Source organism: Helobdella robusta (assembly GCF_000326865.2).
Source record: "Helobdella robusta unplaced genomic scaffold HELROscaffold_53, whole genome shotgun sequence".
Classification (NCBI taxonomy): Eukaryota; Metazoa; Annelida; class Clitellata; order Rhynchobdellida; family Glossiphoniidae; genus Helobdella; species Helobdella robusta.
In genome coordinates this window covers 843,410-866,634 of record NW_008705278.1, presented here as the reverse complement: position 1 = coordinate 866,634, position 23,225 = coordinate 843,410, and the positions used below count along the sequence as shown (strand labels likewise).

Genomic DNA, 23,225 nt, shown 5'->3' with positions numbered 1-23,225 from the left:
CGCGGGGTGCTACGTAAGACGGTATGATTATACAGTTATTGTTTCTCTTAACCTTATCCCACCTGGAGACATCCCATACAGTTTGTGCTTGCATACACTTAACGAACCTGACACTATGACTTTGCCAAGAACTTCTGTCAGTTTGTCAGTATGCGTGACCAAGAATTGTTTGAACCAAACCAGCGATATTATCCTGATTTAAACGCTTTAAAACTTGATGGAGCATAGAATCTACTTTAGACGATGCCTGCAATAAGAAAATAAAAATTTTCGAACATTTATAGATTACAACGACATTGTCGGTCATCTCTTTCTGGCACATCGATGTCAATAATGAAATAGCAATAACTAAAATCTGTAATATGGAGATTTAATTTTAGTAGTACTTTTCTATAAAAATTGAGGTCCTGAAATTTGTAATTTGTCTATGGCCCACCGAAAATATAACCGAACTTGTCAACTGCCATCAGCTTGTCCATTGAATTGATAGTTTCAAATCATTATTACATTATAACTATAAATACAACATTACTCATTAGACGTTTTTATTTATTGCATTTTTACACATTCAAGTATTGGATAAAGTTTTTGAAAATTGGCTGGATGAAATAATTATCCAAAACTTGCATCTTTTTATAAAATTTTAAAATTCTGATTTATAATTTCAATAATTTATTCTGTTATGTTCTGGAACATAGTTGTATGATGTTCAACTTTGACAAACGGATGATCTGACTTATTTATACATTTTTACACATTTATACGCATTAATTCAACGTTTGCATATTTACCTAATATCCCATCCCTATGAGGTTATCAAAACTTTCGGTTGATTTTTTTCAAACTTCGCTGCAAAAGAATCCAGAACTTTAAAATTGTCTACTTTGGTTAAATAACATAAGCACCGCACAATATTCACTTTGTACTGTTGTAAAACGGTTTAACTACTCTTTCTATAAATGTCAACAAAAATTTAATAGTTTTATCCTTTTAGTTGCGAGGCATTTTCAATATAATTTACTACTTTCTTTTATTCTATTGTAAAATTTTAAATAAAGAAACCAATCATAAACTTTCATTAATTAGTAATAATTAATTGTATGGATTTACAACAAAGAATTATTTGTTGCGACGCTTCTAATAAAAACTATTTTTGTGTGAACACCATGATTTCTGTTAAATTTCATTAGTATAAAAGGCTTCAAGAACCGAAATGATCATTACAGGTATCTTTACCACACTCACTGCTAATAAACTTCAGCTAGAAAATGAATGCAGATGATATTGAAAAATGTTCAATTTGTTGGAACATTATAAAGCAAGAATCGAGATCTGTCATTATGGGTTGTCCACACAAATACTGCTTCAATTGCATAAAAAAATTGGTGCAGGAAGAACCCAACGTGCCCTCAATGCAAGAAAGTTTTTAAAACAATCTTATTTAACATAACTGCAGAACATTGCGACACGTATGACCTGCGAACGCCTAGGTAAGCCAATTTTTTTATTCTCCATAATAATTGCAATGATATTTTAAAACTATTGTTTATTTTGATTTATAACAAAATTTAATTTTCAAAATTTTTGAAGAAATTTTTGAATAATAATTTTTGAACAAAGCAGGACAAACAATGTAGGACTTGCAGGGAATATCCGAACCGATCCAGAGTTGTCAATGGATTCAACAACCAGTTTGATGAACGAAAAGGTACAATGCATCAACTTCAAAGAATAGTAATATGTAATATGTTTTTATATTACGTTTTTAAAACTCGATTATTACGGTAAAAACAGTAAGCTGTGTAAACGCTGCTCCCTTGTTCCGTCCAATCGTTCAATCGTATATTGATCATTAATTTTAAATTTGACATATTTAGACAGATCAAGAATACCAATTTTTGTGGTTGTGGTGACAGAAAACTGAGAAAAGCCAAAAAACTGGACCCCAGGACCCTGTCCAGGATATCGCTATTGAAGATTAAAAGTAGTGACAGAACACTTTAGCGATATGTATGGATATGTATACGGTACACATGCATGCTGCGCGAGTGTTGAGTAGAGTTGATTCGAAGTTTTAAGTGAATGAACGTTATCAAATCGTAGTTTCTGAACGTTATTAATTGAATTGAATTTTGAATTGAAACAATCTTTTATTCAGCAAAATATCACAATGATAAATTACTAGGAGACCAGAAGTTTTCACTTGATTTCACTTCACGTTATTAATTGTAATCTTGAACGTTATTAAATCGTAGTTTCTGAACGTTATTAAATTGTAGTCTCGTAGTTATTAAATTTAAAGTAACAAATAAAAATTCAATCATTAAAATAAAATTGCGTGAATCTAACTTTGATGCGGGAAAACATATGTGCAACATTAAAATTAGTTTAAAACATAAAAACAAAAATACTAACACAACAATAGTTTCTATAGTGAATTTGCGTTTTAAATTTAACGAGTTGTATTAATTAATTAATAATAAATTAAGTTAACAAAAACTTTTATACAGTCGTTAACGGTATGTAGAAATTTACTTGAGAAAAATAGGCCGAATTAAACCTTTTCTTTGTATATATTTTCAGTCAGTGTATAAATTGTATAATAATTATTTGTGTAAATACGATGTTATATTACGTTTGCCATGTAAATATCCCAATCAAATCTTTGTATATTTCACCAATCCCACATACGTCGTGTGTGTTTTTATTTTATCTCGTTATAAATTTAATTCAACCGAACAGCGTAGAGTTTATAATAGATTTTAATAATTTTTAACAGTTTAAATAGCTTTAACGACAGTTTTTGTTTATGATCAGTAATGTTTAATTTTCAACATTTATTTGTCATTTATTAAACAATACAATTGTTTTAATTCCTTATCATTGTTATTATTAATATTGTTACACTGAGATTGAAAGACAAATAAAAATAGTTTTACTTCAGAGGTGGGCAAACTACAGCTATTGTTCGACCAAAAAAGATCCCATTGCGACCATAAAAAAGGCCGTCAGCCACATATTACGTGACAAAAAAAGCCCAAAAATTTGCTATTTGAATACATATGTGACCCTTCAAAGGTCAAATAGTTCTCAAGCAAAAAGTTCGCCCACCCATGCACTAATAACACTAATGCCTTATAAAACTTTATTACCAATTAAAATTAAGATAAAACTAATTCAAATAAAAAAACACTAAGAATGAATTAAATTCACAATAATGTGATTTAGAATTTATTTCAAAATTTTCCTTCAATTACTTAAACAAAAAAAACATTTGAAAGGATATTTACAAAAAAGGACTAAGAAACAAAAAAGAAAACACAATTTTTTAGCATTTCTAACAATTTGTTCGCATAATCAGCGATATTTTCAACAGTATATTTATTAATCATTATTATTGAAAATATTATTTATTTAATGATAAAAAAGGAATCTAGATGAAAAAGCTTACTTGAAAAAGCGCTTATCATGGACTTGTTCGTATTTGTTTGTATCATGTCTATATCACGTTTGTATCATGTTTGTATCACGTTTGTATCACGTTTGTATCACGTTTGTATCATGTTTGTATCACGTTTGTATCACGTTTGTATCATGTTTGTATTGTATGCATATTACGTGTTTGTGCGCACAAAACAAAACAATCACCTAAACATGAAAAGTAGACGATACAAAGCTACCCACCTATGCATGCATGTATATGTGTGTTTGTATGTATGTACGTATGTATGTACGTTTTTAACTTATGTATGTATGTGTTTGTATTTTATGTATGTGTGTACGCTTGAATTATTATAGAACTTTCTAAATAAAAAATTAAAAATAGAAAAAGTGCGTATGTAGAGAGGCTAATAGAACCTATGCTTGCGAGTATTTACGCTAAAAAATGCAACCATGGAAAAGATATAAAATTGAATTTTTAAGAAAACAAACAAGTGAAGAAGAAGAAGCACTTATTTGAACGGCATTTAGCGAGAAGCCCCCTCGCCGCGTCAAGACAGCCGTTCATGAGGGGGTTAATAATAAAATAACAGTCTAGAAATAATAAGTAACGAATGTCTAGACATAACTAAAATAAGATTTACGAAAATAATATTGTGCTGATTGTCGTGTTTGATTGCTGATGTTGGTGTTGTGTTGAACAAAAAACAAACAAAAGACAATACAAAAAAAACTAGAAAGTAAGAATGAAAGAATAGAGTTCTTAACTTACCTATGTTCACTAAATTAACTCGCCTACCTATGTTCAATTAGCTCAACTTACTAATTAATCCTACCTATTTGTACAATTACGAAGAAAAAAGTAAGGAAAAAAGGATAAAACACCAAGCAAACAAAACAACGAATGTATGTATGAATGTATGTATGTGTGTGGGTGTGTGTGTGTGTGCGTGGTGTGTGTGTGTATGTGTTACTAATAATACCCGTAAAATAAACGAATAGGCCTAGAAATAATAAATAAAATATGATATAACGAAAATAATATTGTGTTGATTGTTTTGTTTGATTGCTTTTGTTGGTGTTGTGTTGAACAAAAAACAAACAAAAGACAATACAAAAACTAGAAGGTAAGAATAAAAGAATAGAGCTCCTAACTTACCTATGTTCACTAAATTAACTCACCTACCTATGTTCAATTAGCTTAACTTACGAATTACTCCTACCTATTTGTACGATTACGAAGAAAAAAGTAAGGAAAAAAGGATAAAACACCAAGCAAACAAAACAACGAATGTATGTGTGTGTATGTATGCATGTATGAATGTATGTATGTATAACCGCGCAATAATAATATCAATAAAATAAACGAATAAATCTAGAAATAATAAGCAACGAATACGTCTAGAAATAATAAATAAAATATGATAATGAAACTTAACCAAAATATAACGAAAATAATATTGTGTTGATTGTTGTGTTTGATTGCTATTGTTGGTGTTGAACAAAAAACAAACAAAAGACAATACAAATAAACTAGAAAGTAAGAATGAAAGAATAGAGTTCCTAACTTACCTATGTTCACTAAATTAACTCACCTACCTATGCTCAACTAGCTCAACTTACGAATTAATCCTACCTATTTGTACGATTACGAAGAAAAAAGCAAGAAAAAGAGGATAAAACATCAAGCAAACAAAACAATGAATGTATGTGTGTATGTCTGTATGAATGTATGTGTGTGTTTATGTATGACCGCGCAATATTAATAACGATTGCATAAACAAATAAATCTAGAAATAATAAGTAACGAATGAAATAACGAATATTTCTAGAAATAATAAAATAAAAAAATAAGAAATAAAAAAATGAGACCCGACGCTAAGGGAACGCCCTAAACCGCCCGGTCTGATCTCAACGTGTTCTCGGCTCCTATTTATACCAGTTCCATTCATATATTCATATAATTTCAACCATTGACATCATTAAAATATGTTATTTAATGTATATGAAACATTATTATGAGTGTTTAACAACAATCATATTAACTATACTAAAATGAATTCAACGAACGCCTACGGACTTCCTGATGGGATGGTTCGAGTTTGTGTACACGTTTATCTAGTTGAATTCAAATTTAATCGTGATCATAACTTTTTCACATAACAATTGAAAAATGAAAATATGTATTTCTTTTATTTAATATCTTTAATATATTATACTCACAATCAATTCAATCATTCACATCCGTGAAAAGTTTATTGATTTAATGTTATTGATTTTTTCATTTTTCATATTAATCTTCACAACAGAGCTACTTAAACTTCGAAACATTCTGATTGACTGGTTGGAACTGCTGTATTTCTTTTATCTTAAAATAACCTTAGTAATTATCTGTGGACATGGATACTAAATACTATATGTATATATATATATATATATATATATATATATATATATATATATATATATATATATAAACCAACAGTAATCAGTGTTAAATATGTATGTATATACATATATAATGCATGTGCGCGCGTTTCAAATTATTTCGAGAGAATTCAAAATAATATGACACCACACACCTTACTTTACTATAAATGTATAATTTAAATGTATAAATATAAAATATAAATATATTTGATAACTGCACATATCTATCTATCTGATTATTTATTTAGTTTTGTGTGCATATAATAATTGGTAAAATTAATTTTATTGGAATCGAATGTAATGTTAATACCGGCTAATTTACCATCGTACATTTCATTATTTTTTACTCTTAAAATGACGTCATTTCCGCCAATGATTTTGCAATAAAGTGTCAATCCTATTTTAATAATATTTTGACATTATTTTGTGAAATTATCATTTTATTGAACTCCAAAAAAAAAATTTTGTCAAAAAAGTTTTAGCCAGTTGGAACGCATACATTCATAGTTTGATTGCAGACATACATAGTTTGAATGAATAGCTGAAACCATATACAAGTAAATGTCGCCAACAATCCTTCTTTTAATAAGGAGTTTGTTGTTTATTAGTAAAATGACGTTATTTCCGCCAACTATTCCACAACACATACACACTACATTCTTTGTCGTTGTTATTAATGTTTGTTTCATAATTTACTTTTTCTTTCTTTCTCTTTTTTACTTCGTAATCGTAGAAATTGGTAGGATAATTTGAACGTATTGAGAATGGAAAAATGAGTCAAACAAACAAACAAACAAACAAACAAACAAACAAACAAACAAACAAACAAACAAACAAACAAACAAACAAACAAACAAACAAACAAACAAACAAACAAACAAACAAACAAACAAACAAACAAACAAACAAACAAACAAACAAACAAACAAACAAACAAACAAACAAACAAACAAACAAACAAACAAACACACAGACAGACAGACAGACAGACAGACAGACAGACAGATAGACAGACAATCAAATAAACTAACTAACAATTTGGCAAACTATGCAAACAATCAGACAGACAAAAACATACTAACAAGAAAATAAATATATATTTCTATGTGTGTGTGTGTGTGTGTGTGTGTGTGTGTGTGTGTGTGTGTGTGTGTGTGTGTGTGTGTGTGTGTGTGTGTGTATGTATGTGTGTGTGTGGTATACACATGAAATGAAAGAAATAAAATAAACCAAAATTTTATTTAAAACGATCCTGTTAAAGATAAGCTTTGTGTTGGAATTAATTTAAATATCTCTATGGAAACCATGGAGGATATATATAATTTATCCATGATGGAAACCGTGTGAATGACTGAATAGAGAACGAACGAACGAACGTTGTTTAAGTGCAATAATATAATGATAGGAAAATTGTTAGTGTATCAATAGGTAAGTTTTTAATCAAAACTAAATGGATTCACAGTTTTTTGTCGATGGTTACATAAGAACTCAGAGCATACGATTTTTAACAATTATCAATGAATAAATTTCAAAATACGCGAACTGCATTCTTCATGTGTATCTATGGTTTTTTAAGAAAAATTTAACAGTTTCATCTGTTTTGACAAACCGTTAAAATTTCACTTTCTATAGTTCAATTTCCCAATTTTTCAAAAAATTCTCCCATTCCTGGTAATATCTAGATTCATTTTTCACTCTGCTTATTGAATAGATTATTTTGAGTTTAATATTTCGATCGACAATTTTACCTGATTAGAGTGCAAAAGTTGGTATTAAATTTGATTTGATTGCATTTTATAATTTATTATATTTAAAGAAAAGAGCAAATTTATATTTAGTATTAGTAAATTTTTAATTGAATTTCGTTTCAAAATTAGAGAGTAATTTTTATTCATAATTAAATTATTTAGTTTTTATTGTCAATAGTAATATTATTATTAAATTAATAATAGTTATAATAATTTAATTAAATTATAATAATTTATTTTATTCTCTTGACTGAAATTAATGTTAATATATAAATGATGCTTTTTCTGCATGAGATTTTTTGCTATACTTCACTTTATTAATGATGCAGTAATGGATCATGAATGTAATGCTGTGTTGCTGACAAATTGATTGAATTAAAAAAAATTGAAATAATTTGGGAGCTTATTTTGCAAGTTTAAAAGAATGAATTAATTTAATTTAAAAGTTAATTCAAAATGTAAGTATTAAATAGAATATAAAATTATAAATAATCAAGTAATTTTTTTTAATAATCATGAAAATCAGAAATGAAGTCGTTGGATTCTGTTGTGATTAGGAAGATGACAGAAATGCCATTCGGTAGAGACATGAGGTTTGATTCTAAGATAAAAAAATAGTGAGTTAATTTTAAATAATTATAATTAAATATTATGCTTGTTTAGCCAAATAAAGATTAATCACATTAATAATTATTTATTCTTAATTAGTATTAACTATTAAGTACTAATTTAAAATAATTAACCCCTCATCAAATACTAAATAGTGTGAATAATAATATTAAATAGCAATATAAGTGGCGTTTATTAATAATACTTTCAATAAACATCATTTTAAATACAATTTTAATTTATCACTAGCATTTTTGAAGAGTAATTTTTTTAGAGGAGTTTAAATTACTAACTATATTTAGTTACTTTCTGGACCACAAGAATCGATCGACATCCTGGGATGATCCTCGTCTAGTTCTTTGGAAAGAGTGGGTCGATGTTTCGGTTGGTTTTAACATCTCATTAACATTACCATTAACATCTCATTAACATTTCTCATTAACATATTTCATTAACATTTCCAATTAACACCTCATTAACATTTTCCATTAACTTCTCATTGACATTTTCCATTAACATTTCATTAACATTTCCCATTAACATAATTTATAAATTGCAGATGAAATTGGGGGACAGTCAGTTGAGAGACGAGAGGATCATCAATACCATACATCCTACAGTCTGCCCTTCCCTGATAAGGTGCATATTCATTGCAACCAATTTCAACGTTCACCAGACCTGTAAGATACTTTCTGATATGGGCTACAACGAAATGGAGGTTTGTGTGTGTATCTGTCTGTGTGTATGTGTGTTTGTTTGTTTGCTTTGTGTGTGTGTTTGTGTTTGATTGATTGTTTGTTTGTGTGTAAGTTTGTTTGAACGTGTGTTTTATTTGTTGCAAATTGTATTTTTGTCAGAATTTTCTAATAATTTTGTTGAAATAGTATAAAATTGTTGTACCTATTGTTGATACTGGCCATTGCAGTTTCAACTACATTAGCTGGCAATTTTCTATTTAGTGTAGAATAATGAATTTTATTTTTTATTAGTTATTATTTGCTATTATTATTGTTGTTAATAATTTGTACACTTTTTTACCTTGTGACCTTCAGAGCCTCATTAATGCCAAGGCCAAATTGAAGACCTGCTTGTCTCCAAATCCTGCTTCTTCAGGTCGAGAGTTGGGGCTGAGGCACTTGTGGTGATCATGATAATGATTTTTGAATCTGTGGCGCTCATGATGATGATGGTGATGATAGTGATGATGATGATGATAATGATAGTGATGGTGATAAAGTTTGTTTCTTTAAATTATTATATTGGTATAATAACCAGTAGTGATGAATTGTGTCATCAGTTCATCAGTTAATGTGATGAGAGATTGGATGTGTTACAGATCTACTCTTTCACATTATCGCATTAGCATCACATAACATCTCAATAGCACACATCACAACCATAATAGATGCTACTGGCCAGCAGCAGCAGCAGCAACAGGCAGCTGCCAAAACGACTACAACCACCAGTTCGAGCATGTCAGTTCCGAAATCAGCAGCAGTAGTAGGAGGAGGTAGTAGCAGCAGTTCGACCACACCCAGAACCACTACGCCGAAGTCGTCCACTCCACAAACTGCTACCCCCAAACTCAGCAACAAAAAAAATGCCTCTCTACCCTACAGCAATTCAGAGTCAGTTTTTTCATTTCTGAATCCTGAGTTGGATTTTTATTTTTTGTCAATTCGTAAATTATTTTTCATCTTTCTGCAGTTCATTTTTAACTTTTATAGATTTTTTAAAATGGAGCATTTTTATATTATTATCAGCGTTTTTTTCATGGCTTTTTTCAGAAAGAGGATCAAAATCATTTTAACAGTTTTGGTGATTATAATAATAATTTTTTAATCATTTAAAATTTTGAAATCACAGAATGGAAGAAGACATTACGAGTAAGAAACTTATTGCCTCACAAACCATCCATCCATTCATTCATTCATTCATTCATTCATTCATTCATTCATTCATTCATTTATTCATTCATTCATTCATTCATTCATTCATTCATTCATTCATTCATTTTTTTAATGTATTTTATTATTACTTTATTAAATGCAATAGACGGGGATCTCTTTTCGCAGTCGAACCCAGTGCCCGCAACAGCAGAACCAGGCACCTTACCCAATACACCACCTCACTGCCCAATTATTAAATGACGATTTCTTGAATTTTTTTTTCTCATTCTAATTTTTTCCCTTAGAAGTTCTTCAGATCCTCGAGAGCACTTCACTAAATAGGTTTATTATTATTATTTATATTTTTATTATTATCATTATTATTATTATTATTATTATTATTAGTAGTAGTAGTAGTATTAACAATAAGTAATAATCTGTTAATTAATAATTAATTTGTTTTTAATAAATAAATTAATTAATTAATTATTTAATATAGTTCATAATTATTTTATAACCAGCGGTGAGATAGTGGAGGAGACGGCCTATGAATCTTCAGACCCAACGTCATCATCTTCCTCTCTGGTAGCAGTTCATTTCGTTTGATCATATTTTTAATTTTTTAATTTATATTTATTTTTATTGCTATTAATAATATAATAATAATAATAATTATTATTATTGTAATTATTTTGTTATAATTTTTCTTCCTAAACCAAAATGTTCAAATCCTAATGTCAGACGAATACGCCGAGAAAGATGAATTATGTTGGTCCCAACAAAAATTTGTGTGTTGGTCCTAATCCTACTCTTGCTTGGTTAGTGAGTGATGTTTGTTTGTGCCATTATGTGTGAGTGTATGTGGTGATATGGGCGTGAATGTGTGTGTCTGTGTTTTATATGTGTGCGTGGTGTATGTATGCAAATGTGCTTTTTATATGCTTTTTATGTGTGTGTGTGTTTGTGTGGTTTTTGTTGTATTGTGTGCAGTTGTTAAACTCAATTAAGTAATCTGATAAAAGCCAGATTTTGTCTATGCCGTTGTAGTTGTATTATTAAGGTTCTACATCAATTACACAACATCAACAATAACAAAATAAATTTAAAAGTGGGCCAGATCCTGTGAACCATCAGGGGCCCGATCCACAAAATGTGCAGGGCCCACAGGGCAGTAACCACGTCAAAGATGATGAATAGACATTATGGTGTGTTGTTGAGCTTTATATATTGTTCACATTTTTAGTAGATGAATACCATTTTTTTTTTAACTTAATGTTGTTATATGTTGTTTTTGGCATGTTGAATAAATATATAAATAATAGTTATATGAACATAAAAATACACAAATACAATATTGTAATGTATGTTAATTTTTATCAGTTTGTGTGTTTCAAATAACAACTCTACTGCATTTCTAATTTTTATAGATATTGAAATTAAGCCTCTATATCTATGTTCATTCTATGTTAATTTCATACACTTATTAAATGTGTTTGTATGTATTTTAATGCTTGAACTTGTTGTACTCATACGTAAATACTTACCTTTTATTTTGAATGTCAGTAGTTCATCATTGTTATTGGACAATTTTAAATTTTATTTTTTAATATTTTATATTTGTCTATATCTCTATTTACATGTATACCTACTTAGATGTTTATACACGAAGAGATGTTTGTCTATATGTCTATGCATTTAAGTTCATTGATCATGTATCATTGTTTTATGATAATTCTAATCTACTTTGAGTGACTCGTTGCACTTTTATGAAGTAAAATGAGTTGATATTTTTGGATTATTAACATATATATATATATTTAGCCTACTAGTATTGTAGCTAACTGGCTTTAGGTATGTAGTTCCTTTCTGTGTTTGTGGTTACTGATAAAATTTGCTGTTTGACGTCACCAAAAGGCTATGGTGACCTTGACATTTTCTAATCTTATTTTGTATCTTGCAGGCCCAGCCTCTTGTTTAAATGAAGGAGTGTTTGTGCGCGAAAGATATAAAATAAAATAAAATGTTGCAAATAAAGAGGTCGCTAAGCCCTCCTCTGATGAATTTAAATCTGAAACTTTTTTTAGTCTTTATTATTGCAGCTCTGACATATGCAGAACCACTTACAGTGTTACATATATATATATATATATATATATATATATATATATATATATATATATATATATATATTAACTGTTGTTAATTTGTGTTTAACGTTATAACTAGTTCATATATTATACAGCGATGACCATTGTTGTTGTTTGTATTTGTTGTATAATAGTTTACTTGGCATTTTGTATGTGTGTGGTGTGTGTGCTGTGAACGCTTCGCTTGGTGTTATGCTTTTTGTGTGCGTGTTCTGAAGAGTTTATTCCGCTTATTTCGGTTGTAATCATTTTTGTTGTAACTTTAATTTGATTGAGTGAGGATGGTGATAAAAATGGTTGAGAATATGGCAGAGGTGTTATGTAACTGTACCAAAACTCACATTTCTTGTCCTTATCTTCTGAGATGAGTTTTTCGTTCACATATTTTTTTTTATAAAAAATTAAGTTAATCTTAAGAGATATTTTGTATGGTGATCAAATGAAATAACTGGATATTTGTTAGATTCTTTGAATAGTTGTCTAGTTCATATAATTTGAGTTTATTTCTTGATTGATGTCTTTGTTACTCAGTTTCGCTGTATTTTTTATCATTTTGTTAAATAGTTTTAGTCATAGGTTCATTTAACATCATTATTATCATCATCTGGCCTTACGATAAGATGCAACTGAACTATTTAGATTACGCTTTAATTGAATGATTTTTTTTATTTTTAATCAATTTCTTCGTAATTTTTATATATTTGTTTTGAGAATTAACACAATGGAAATCATTCATACTTTTGTTTAATCACATTTCTCTATCAATCATTTTTTATTAACATTTTCTGTTTTTTTCTGCATACTTTTCAATGTCATTTCGTTGAATTTATATAATAACTTATTTGTAATGTTTAATATTCATGCATTGTAAGTAGGAAAGCATTTGTTTGAATACACAAAACAGCCGTACAATTTTTAAGTTTCACGCGCAAGAAGTCCTGCGTCAATTTATAATTGGGAATATTTATGGTGTGCTGTACCATTCACGATGACAGTGTTTTAATTCTTTTTCCATTTGATTCTAATTTCTTTCTATGTAGCAGTATCGTTTTTATCCATTCACCTTAAAATGGTTCATGTTGGATGTTCAATGTTCATTGTAAACTTATTTTATCCTCATCCCATTAACATAGGAAGTAATTTTTCGCCGCTTGCTTTCTTGCTTACCTACAAATATTTATTTCCATAATTTTCCTAATTTTTTTTTTCTACAACATTTACCTAGAAGACTCCACAAAATGTGTTTCCACAATCTATTCAGTAAGATTTGAGAACACGAGTGTGAGAGTTAGATTTTGTTCCAGAAATTTTGAATACTCGCTGTATTTAACACTCAATAGAAGAAATTTTTCATTTCAATTGGCTTTATCATCGTCATCTTCGTCCTTATGTATGAAAAATCGGAACTTGCCCTATCTTAATTGGCAATATTTAACAAAATTTAATAACGATGGATGAATGCGTTCTTTTGTTTTTAATAATGTAAGCAGTTTGAAAAATATTTTACATTAATTGTAAATACATTTAAAGTTTATCATGCTGTTTTATTACATAATTTTTTGTTTTCTAGTGTTTTTTAATGTCGAAAGTTTTTACCGTACATATTTTATCATCATTCGCGAAAAAATTTTCAACGTTTTAAACATTGATCTATGTCAGCCAACATTTAATACCCTTTACCACTTTTTATATAATTCTTATTTGCTTCAATAGACGTCACCGTGTTTATATTTGTGGCTGTCTTGTAATAACAAACAATCTACTGTAAGCTCGCCAACGAAGTTTTCATTAATTTTCACCAGTAGATTTTTTCATACCAATATGATCAATGTCACCTTCCTAAATTGGTTAATAATTTTATATCTGGAAATTCCCGTCGTTTCTCTCTCATTGCCATCTTGTGCCCTACCACTTAATGGTGCTCTTTACTGGGGAACGCACAACAAGACAATCTCTGGTCGCCCCTGCTTACCATGGAAACTATTCGAACATAAAATTACATCAGTCATGTTGCCTGACCTGAATTTGGAGGTGGCCTTGAACTTCTGTCGAAATCCCGGGATGGTTGGAGGTCGTCCATTTTGTTACATTCAGTCAGATCCGCCAGTTGCTGAAGACTGCTCTGTATGTTCTCGCCATGAAGAGACTTGCGTTTTAATGGATCGGGGGGTTAACTATGTAGGCGACACGTCAGTATCATTGATTGGTCGCCAATGCGTTTCGTGGATTGATGCTTTTAAGTTTCTAAATCATACATACGATAAAACCCTCGTTAGAACCAACAAGTCGTATATAACTCAAGAATTTGTTAAAGAAGTTGGAACAATCACTCTGGATAGATTAACAGAGTTTGGTAATTTTTGTAGAAATCCAGTATCAACACTGCACAGTCCCTGGTGTTTCGTCGATGTACCTACTTTGAGCTGGAATTATTGTGACGTGTGTTTCAACGGACCGTCATTAAGCATTGCAAACACGCCGCATCAGCCTTTACAAAATAGTTATAGAACTGATGACAATAATAGATATTTTGGTAATTTTAAAACGTTCAAGACGAACTATAAGCAACAAATAACTGAATCAATTTATGAAAGAAATATTTCTTCTTCACAGATTACCAGATCGAGTCGTTTAACTAGCAGACTTAATAGAGATAAACTCCAGTTGATTAGTTGGATGTCTTTAACCGTTGATTCTTTGGAGACTTGTGCAATATTTTGCTCCACTACATCAACCTGTGTAAAGTTTTATTTTGTTTCTGATCAACAACCTAAATGCTATTACACATCGTCACTCAATGAAAATGGGAATGTTAAAGAATCACTTGGCAAAAATTGTACAGCTGATAATAACGTGCCAAAGGTTATGAAGCTCATCAATGCTGAATGCGACGGTGGTGATAGTTATCCAGTTGGAAATTATAGTCAATGTAAATATAAATGCCTGAATGACGTCGATTGTCAAGCGTATCAGTTTATGGGATCAAATCCAACTTACAATTGCTTCACATTTTTTCACTTTCCCATGTGCAGACGTTCACGAATGGTGAATTACTTTGAAAAACGAACTGCACATGATAGACAAAATAGGAATCTAAAAGTTTTTAAAAGTTCAACATACGTAGTTATTAGATGCACAAATGAAATTAAACGAACAAAAAGAAATATGCCACCTTCTTTGCCACCAAATTTTGACTTTTTTAAATACGATCTCGCCAGCACAACAGAAAAACCTCCGCCAGCAGGCTCGGATTTTGATTTCGCTGACGAGTATCACGCTGAATCTCGTTTCCAATTCACACCTAAACTAGCTTCAACTATTATGTACAATATCTTAATAATTTACGGTATAGTTGTGGTGATCATTTTGTTGAACCTTTTCAAGTGGCAGTTTTGGTTTGAAAATCCGCAGCTGAAGTATGATCTAGAAGTTGCTGGTAAAACTTAACCTTAGCATTTAAGGCAAGAAAAATGTTAAACAAAACCAAAACGTCAGAAAGTTCGAAAAATGTTACAAATTGTGTGTAATTATCATTTGAATTTGTTGTAAGTTATTTCAAGTTGATATTTTTATGTATTAAATGAATGCTTAATTAAATTAAATTGCTTTTTTTCTCTATCAATTTAACTGTTAAATTAACCACACCTTTTAAAACATATAAATAAAATGTGAAAAAGTGTGTACGTGGTTTAATGCTATTGTAAATGTTTAAAATTTAATCGCTGGAGTATAAAAAAAAACAAAACTATTTTTTTGAAAATTGTTAATGTTTATAAGTTTTTTTAAACAAATTAAATTCTAAAACTTTGCAAAAATAATTTTAAATAGAAAATTTCTGTTTTATTTTTTTTACAAGCCACCCAAATGAACATAACAATGAAATTATATAACCATTGTTTAACGACGAGTCGTATGTAGAATAAAGCTGCGGATTGTCGTGTACAGCACATTTCAAAGCTCAATTAACCTTTAGAAATCTTATTATCAGCATCGGAGATGTTTCTGTTTATTTGAATTTTGGAAAAAGTCTTTTTCCTAATTTTCTAAATGATGAAGAAAGCTTCGAGTTTATATGAAGCACTGAATGGGGTGTTCTCTGTATACAAGCCCGCTGGAAAGTCGTTGTTTCAAGTCATCCAATCACTGAAACTCAATTTAGCCAAAGGTACCTTTGTTTTTTATTTTTTTAAAAATTAAATTAAAGCAAAGCTTTTAAAAGGCAAGCCTATAAAATAAAATTTACTGAAACAAGTAAAGTTAGTAAAGATAACTTTTTTCATAAAACTGTTATTTAATTTACTAACTAAAAGCTGAACTAAAAGTACTAATAACTTTGTTACTGTACTTGTACTGCATCATTAAGTACCAGACTGATATATTTTTTTTATACTATTATAGTTTATAATCTATATTATAATTATATGTTTCTATTTTATGTATACAATCATACATTCCACAACAAAGTACAATACGGAGTACTGATGCCAAACAATTCACTACTTATCCTATCAGAATCATTCAGATACTCAATATAATTGTGTGTGATGTATCAGTTTTTTTCTTGATTTAGTTAAAGTTTAAAAAATAAAATTTGATAAATCATACATACATTATTATTTATTTTACTGTGAAAAATACCTAAGTTAAATTATTATTTATTGTATTTTACTAAATTTTAATCTTTATTATTTTATTAATTTACTATTTATTTGATCTCAAATTAATAGAATTGAACAAATTGCCATGTCGACCTATGAGGCAGAGATTGGTGATAGATGATGGCAACCTCCCCATGATCACAACAGTCCCTGATTTGTCAGACCATGTACTAGGTTGATCAGTTTTTTTTGACATTTTTTGATTTTATTTCAAATTTATATATTAATATTTAGTATTTTTTTCATTTACATTTTTATTTACTTGAATGGTTTATTTTATTTTATTTTATTGCCTACCTTCAAATCTGACTTCAAATTATTCTTGTAAATTAGTTTAGTTTAGTGCTTTATTCATAGATTAATATATTTGGTTCCTAAACTAACATAAATAAATGAATATTGTTAAATTCAAATGCAGGTAGTTGAAAACTTTATAAGAATCATTAAGAGATAGGAATCACATTAGATAAAATTTTAACATTACTCTATTGGATGTATTTTGTAACTTGTCAAGCAACATTGGCAAACACAAACTGTTCGTTCATTTCAAAATTATTTCATTTCAAACTGCATGAACTATTTGAAAATAAATATAAAATTAATATTTTTTTAAATTAACAAATTTTATAAATTATCGACAGTTGTTGGGAAGAGGTTTATAGAAGATGACATCGAACTAAGCTGTGTTGATGCAATGAATAAAGCTTCATCTGGTGTCACAAGTAGGAAACATTAACATTGATGTCAGTTACAATACAATATAATACAACACAATACAATACGATACAACACAATATATTACAATACAATAGAGTACAATACAATCAATTTAACACTACAATACAATAATACAACACAATACAACAACAACACATACAAATGAAAGTTGCATAAATCATTAATTTAAGATAGTGACTTAGTTACTTACCATAAATAATTAGTAGCTAAATTGTTGATTACTATGCTTATTTCTTAATTTCTTTAAAAAAGTTTTTGGCATTGGAAGAGGAGTTAGCCTCATCAGACCAATATGCAAGGCTAAATATATGAAGGTAATTGTATGTAACTATCAATACATTCTATGTGTGTGTTGTCATTATGGTGTTATTGTGTGTTTGTCGATTCAATAATAAATCCATATTCATAAATTTATATCTTCTAAGTATTTATTTATCTTATATATATCTATGTATTTTAAATATAGATACATACAGATTTTGTCAGATTTTGATCTTTTAATGAATAAATTGAATAGCGTATTTTGGTAAATTTATTAACATATATATTTCAGACAGACTAACATATTATTTTGACGTAAATAAATTATTACATCCACTCGAAAGGTGTACCACGTGACTGGGGAGTTAGGGCTTGCCACTTCGAGTTGCTGGGTGGATGGCAGGGTTATTGAGAGGTCTACATTTCGTTAGTATCCACGAAGGTTTAATTTTAATTATAGAATAACACGCAAACAGTTCTGTGTTAGATGGATTTTCATTATAAAGAATATTAATTGAAAAAAAAGTTACGTTTCAATCGAATCTTGCTTTACATTTCTGTGGAATCTTTCGTTCTATGCTTGTATGATATTAGTATATTGGTTTGTTCAACTGGATTGATTTGGTTGGATAGTGTACAGGATACGAGTTTTTTTTGTGTGTGTCTTTTGTGGTCTTTGAGAAGTGTAGTTGTGATTTTGGTATGGCTCAAGTGCTTGTTGGATTAACATGGAGTAACGACTGTTTTGTCTGTTGACTCTGAAAATGTTCAATAAAATACTTTATAAAATTTTCATCTTCAATATTCTTAAATTTGTTATTCTCGCATTTCAATGCTGTAAATATGACTATTTCGAAGAGAGACTTGCTTTAAAATGTTAGTTGTTTATAGTAACATTTACTTGAATTTTTTTACGTTAAAAATGATCCCACATTTATTCGAAATTACCTCCCTATCAAATGCCGTCACACTCATTTGAAATTTCTTCCCAAAAATGACGTCACCAGATCACCTGACTGCAGCACGCATGGACAGGGTTGTGGCCGGCATACAATCTGGGCACCAGAAGCACATGTTCAAGTAGGCCATGAACTAACATCTATCCATTATTTTACGTTCCATAAAAATGTGAATGTATTATTATGAATTATTAATAATGCTGTATAAGCCATTCTTAAGATGATGTTATATCATTGGTTAGTTAATGGGTTAATTATTTGATTAATTGATGACCACAGAGCATCAGGGGTAGACTTGCAGTCAGAGGAAGCCTACCAATTAGCATGCAGGGGTCTGCTGAGGCCCATCCATCATTTGATGGGCCCTGTCATATACGGCATGAGGTGCATCCATTTCGAACCACCTCTGTTCACATTAGGTTCGCGGTGATGGTTTTTATTTTAATTTAACGTGTAATGATATGTTGTCCAGTTTGTTTCATTGCTGATAGTTTAGTAGATTTAATTATTTAATGTATTCATGCTTCCCTCACAGAAATCCACTCGATAAACGAGACATGCGACTACCTGAGCGACCTCGTCCACAACATCGGCATCGAACTTCGAACGAACGCCGCCTGTAGCAAGTTGAGACGCATCCGACACGGACGATTCCACCTACGGAACACCCTTCTTCTGAAGCACGCGTGCGATCCGGAACACCTCGCCAATCAAATTTCAGCCTTCAGGAATCTCTTATCGCGCGATAAAGTCACATTCAGACCGAATATTAATTATTTGAAGGATGATCGCGACGGAGATGTGCGTTTGTTGGATGGTGGTTGTGAGAATGATGCTTTCATAAGTGATGATGTATGTCGAACTGACGATGCCAAACTAATTGCTAGCAGTTAATTCAGTTGATTCTTGATTATTTTTATTTATTTTGTCTTGCATACATTTGCGTTTTGTATTTTTTAATAAATTATCAATGTAGAAGAGGTTTTTTTTAATAAACTCAAGTCGCATAATGCAACGCTTTGTCGGGTGTGGTTTGACTGTTTGAGGAAGTTTTGAACAAAGAAGACGATGCCTTCAGGAGTTGTCTTATTTCATTGTAATGGTGAGGCGAACACTTGTCACTTGTGCAGCTCCATGGTCACTTGGAGCCTGTTCGAAAGAAATAAATAAGCATCTTTTTGAACTGGTACAGTGGGGAAATCTTGTTTAGTGGCAGTTCATCTTAAACAGGTTTGCAGAGCGTTATGGTTGGTGTTGCAAACTTGGTGGTACTATTTGACAGTTATTACTCAGAAAATTCGTTGAGAAACCACAAAAATGCCGATAGTAAATGAATATGACCTACTGCAGCGAGAAATGGTTTGGCACATTAAATAAATAGTACGTCTTTAACGTATATTCGCAGCGAACTCCAAAAATTAAGCACACATTTGACCAGATAATGCTTTGTGCTTAGCGCTATTAAACATACCTAGACATGAAACACCCACTCAAATGTTAAAAATAGTTCTAACGTCATATCCTGTTGTCATAATTTTGCGATGATTTTTGTTGCAAAGTTCTCTTAAAAATAATTTTCCCGTTAAATGCAACAAAATCATCATCCTAATCAGACATTTTTCAACATTTTCACATTTATTTATTAATTCCAAAACACATAATTAGCTATACTATCACTTATTTGTTGTGTGTTGTGTGGTTGTCCCTTTAAAATTTAAATAGCCGGAGTTTAAAATTTAAATAGCCGGAGTTTATTGAGGCCCCGCCTGACATTTATAACTAGTGACAGTTTGATTAGTGCATCGATAACGTCAGATGCCAAACGATGTCCGTCATATATTCACCTACGACGTGGGCCAAGCAACGGCGTAATGAGTTTAGGGCCGGTCAGTTATCCCAGCAGCAATCCATCTGCCTGTCGAACACAACTGGAGTCGACATGGACGAAGCCGAGAAAAAGATCGTCAACGAGTTCTGCCACTATCTCGAGAAATCCAAGCAACTCTTTAATGGATTGAGGTTGGTTTGGTTGGCTGGTTGGGGTGAGTTTTACCCTCTTAACCACCTGGTTAATCAATGAAGCCTAGGAGGTGGAGTCATTGAGTCTTTCGTTTTGCATGCTGGGTTTTTTATATTTTGAAATCAGTTTTTCATTAAAAATGGTTATCTTACTTGAGAAATTTAAAAATGGTTATCTTACTTAAGAAATGTCATTCATTCCTGACTCCAAAATTTGATTTTAGATGAATTGAAGTTGTAATTTTAGTTTGAATGTTTGATTCAATTGTTAAGATAAGAGTTATTTTTGAAATTTTGTTTATATTGCTATTTTTTAGTTGTGCTTAGTGTTAGTCCATTCATTTATAAGTTGTCACTCAATTATTGTCGACCAATCAGAGATCTTCCTCAATATGGCCACAAACAATGGCAGTCATATTTTGGCAGGACTTTTGATGTTTACACAAAACTGTGGAAATTTCAACAGCAAAATAGGTGGGGTTAAGTTATTTTTATTGTCAACCTTGTTAACTAAATCATTTGCAATTCATTCATTTGGTAATCAATTGCTCATTTATTCATTTGATTATTTATTCATTGAAACAATTATTCATTCACTCATTTATTCATTCACTCATTCATTCATTCACTCATTCACACATTTTTTTATTAGGTTCATTATATAATTGGTTTTTATGTATTTGCATATTGCCCCCACACGTGTACAAACAGCCAAACACAAACACACATTTTTATCCAATTGTGTACACACATACAGATACACACACACACACACACACACACACACACACACACACACACACACACACACACACACACACACACACACACGCACGCACACGCACGCACATACACAGGCAAATTTTGGATTCAAAGTATGGCCTGAAGAGATGGCAAATAGGAGAGGTAGCTTCCAAAATTGGACAGCTATACTACCACTACTAGTCATTAATATTAGTTACTATTTATAATTATAATAATAATTAATAATTAATAATAATAATTATAACAATAATAATCACAATAATAATTATTATTAATTATTATTGTGATTATCACTATTATTACTTTTATTTTGTTAAAAAAATTAATTATTATTTTTGATTTTTTTTTTTAAACTAGTAAATAGTATTAACATTGTTAGTAATACCATTAAGTGCTATTAGTATTGTGATTATCATTTTTATCTTTTTTTTCTTTTAATTTAGTCTTTAATTAATTTTTAATCTTTCCCCCCCCACAGCCTAAGAACCAGCGAAACGAATTATTTGAACGAGTCGTATGCTTTCTATTCGGCCATCAGGATGAGAGGTTACTATTCAAAGGCCAACAAGGAGGAGAGGTTGGTTTTGACAGGGGGTGACATTTTGCAAATTTTAAATTATTTTTTATTTTATTTTGTGCTAACATTTTGCAAATTTGAAATTATTTTTTTATTATAATTCATTTATAATTATTTTATTATTATTCTCTTAATTCATTTATAATTATTCTTATAGTCTCATCTGTGTATATTATTTAAGTAAACTTCTATTTTTATTTATTTGATTAATTTCCTTCCAAATTATTATTTTCACTTTGCTTTTTTAATTTCCGTTTTAGTAATATTTAAATATAAATAATATATTGATAAATAAATAAATTAATTAATATATATATAATAAATACATAATCAATAAGTTTATTATAAATGAATAAAATATATCAGGCCAGACTTAACGGTAAAGAAATTACGGTACTATGCTCGCTTTATTGTCGTCTGCCTGCTACTAAAAAAGATGGGACTCGTTAGAGATCTCGTTAGGGTATGCTGTTCATTCATTCAATTGTTTTTCATTCGTTTATTCATTCATTCATTTATTCATTCCATTCATTCGTTCGTTCGTTCGTTCGTTCGTTCGTTCGTTCGTTCGTTCGTTCGTTCATTCATTCAATTGTTTTTCATTTGTTTATTCATTCATTCCTTCATTCATACATTCATTAATTCATTCATTCATTCATTCATACTTCATTAATTCGCTCATTTTGAAAAATTATAAATAAATTTCAATAATATTACTTAGACTAGTAACGCTAACATTAGTAGCATGTAATAAAGATAGTATCAACGTCAAAAAATCAAATCATGTGAATGATATTATTAGTTATTGTGGTGAATTATAGGTTAATAAATTATGTTATTATGTTATGAATCTTTAAAAATAATTATATAAGGAACTAGCCAAGCAGATAGATGACTACACTGCCACCTATGGACCAGATGATCAGCTTGAATGGTCACTAGTTCTTGGTGAGATTAGAGCTTTCGTTGAGGTCTGTTTTCTAC

The 23,225-nt window shown here is 30.0% G+C and overlaps 4 protein-coding genes across 4 annotated transcripts in view; all 4 read left to right on the top strand.

Annotated features, from left to right (window-relative positions):
• Nucleotides 1–8,171: 8,171 nt before the first annotated feature.
• On the top strand, nt 8,172–11,660 carry HELRODRAFT_193535 (hypothetical protein). Its single transcript, XM_009028158.1, has 10 exons — nt 8,172–8,236; nt 8,531–8,612; nt 8,788–8,946; nt 9,281–9,341; nt 9,634–9,856; nt 10,095–10,114; nt 10,426–10,459; nt 10,639–10,717; nt 10,859–10,935; nt 11,227–11,660. Exons 1-10 carry the CDS (start codon nt 8,181–8,183, stop codon nt 11,312–11,314), a joined length of 879 nt encoding a protein of 292 aa, XP_009026406.1. The 5' UTR covers nt 8,172–8,180; the 3' UTR covers nt 11,315–11,660.
• Nucleotides 11,661–14,085: 2,425 nt separating this feature from the next.
• On the top strand, nt 14,086–15,711 carry HELRODRAFT_179315 (hypothetical protein; the record flags this gene model as incomplete). Its single annotated transcript, XM_009028157.1, has 1 exon — nt 14,086–15,711. One exon carries the CDS (start codon nt 14,086–14,088, stop codon nt 15,709–15,711), a length of 1,626 nt encoding a protein of 541 aa, XP_009026405.1.
• Nucleotides 15,712–16,283: 572 nt separating this feature from the next.
• On the top strand, nt 16,284–19,895 carry HELRODRAFT_114688 (hypothetical protein). The gene is made up of 8 exons (XM_009028156.1): nt 16,284–16,429; nt 16,992–17,096; nt 17,564–17,644; nt 17,913–17,974; nt 18,266–18,347; nt 18,929–19,001; nt 19,160–19,299; nt 19,416–19,895. The coding sequence occupies exons 1-8, from the start codon at nt 16,312–16,314 to the stop codon at nt 19,772–19,774; spliced, it is 1,020 nt and encodes a 339-aa protein (XP_009026404.1). The 5' UTR covers nt 16,284–16,311; the 3' UTR covers nt 19,775–19,895.
• Nucleotides 19,896–20,422: 527 nt separating this feature from the next.
• Nucleotides 20,423–23,225, top strand: part of HELRODRAFT_114685 (hypothetical protein) — a gene marked incomplete at its 3' end in the record, with an annotated part of 8,789 nt that continues 5,986 nt past the window's right edge. Inside the window, exons 1-6 of the mRNA XM_009028155.1 lie at nt 20,423–20,899; nt 21,278–21,373; nt 21,757–21,843; nt 22,143–22,241; nt 22,608–22,704; nt 23,114–23,212. Coding sequence (XP_009026403.1) covers nt 20,706–20,899; nt 21,278–21,373; nt 21,757–21,843; nt 22,143–22,241; nt 22,608–22,704; nt 23,114–23,212 — 672 coding nt within the window. The 5' untranslated portion in view covers nt 20,423–20,705. The remainder of the gene's footprint in view (nt 20,900–21,277; nt 21,374–21,756; nt 21,844–22,142; nt 22,242–22,607; nt 22,705–23,113; nt 23,213–23,225) is intronic.

Excerpts from the sequence above, each read along its gene's own strand:
- HELRODRAFT_193535 (XM_009028158.1), top strand. The coding sequence starts at position 8,181 with ATGACAGAAATGCCATTCGGTAGAGACATGAGGTTTGATTCTAAGATA. Across the intron at positions 8,947-9,280 it reads TGGGCTACAACGAAATGGAG|AGCCTCATTAATGCCAAGGC; the intron begins GTTTGTGTGTGT and ends TGTGACCTTCAG. Across the intron at positions 10,936-11,226 it reads CCTAATCCTACTCTTGCTTG|TGGGCCAGATCCTGTGAACC; the intron begins GTTAGTGAGTGA and ends TAAATTTAAAAG.
- HELRODRAFT_114688 (XM_009028156.1), top strand. The coding sequence starts at position 16,312 with ATGATGAAGAAAGCTTCGAGTTTATATGAAGCACTGAATGGGGTGTTC. Across the intron at positions 18,348-18,928 it reads TATTGAGAGGTCTACATTTC|ATCACCTGACTGCAGCACGC; the intron begins GTTAGTATCCAC and ends TGACGTCACCAG. Across the intron at positions 19,300-19,415 it reads ACCACCTCTGTTCACATTAG|AAATCCACTCGATAAACGAG; the intron begins GTTCGCGGTGAT and ends CTTCCCTCACAG.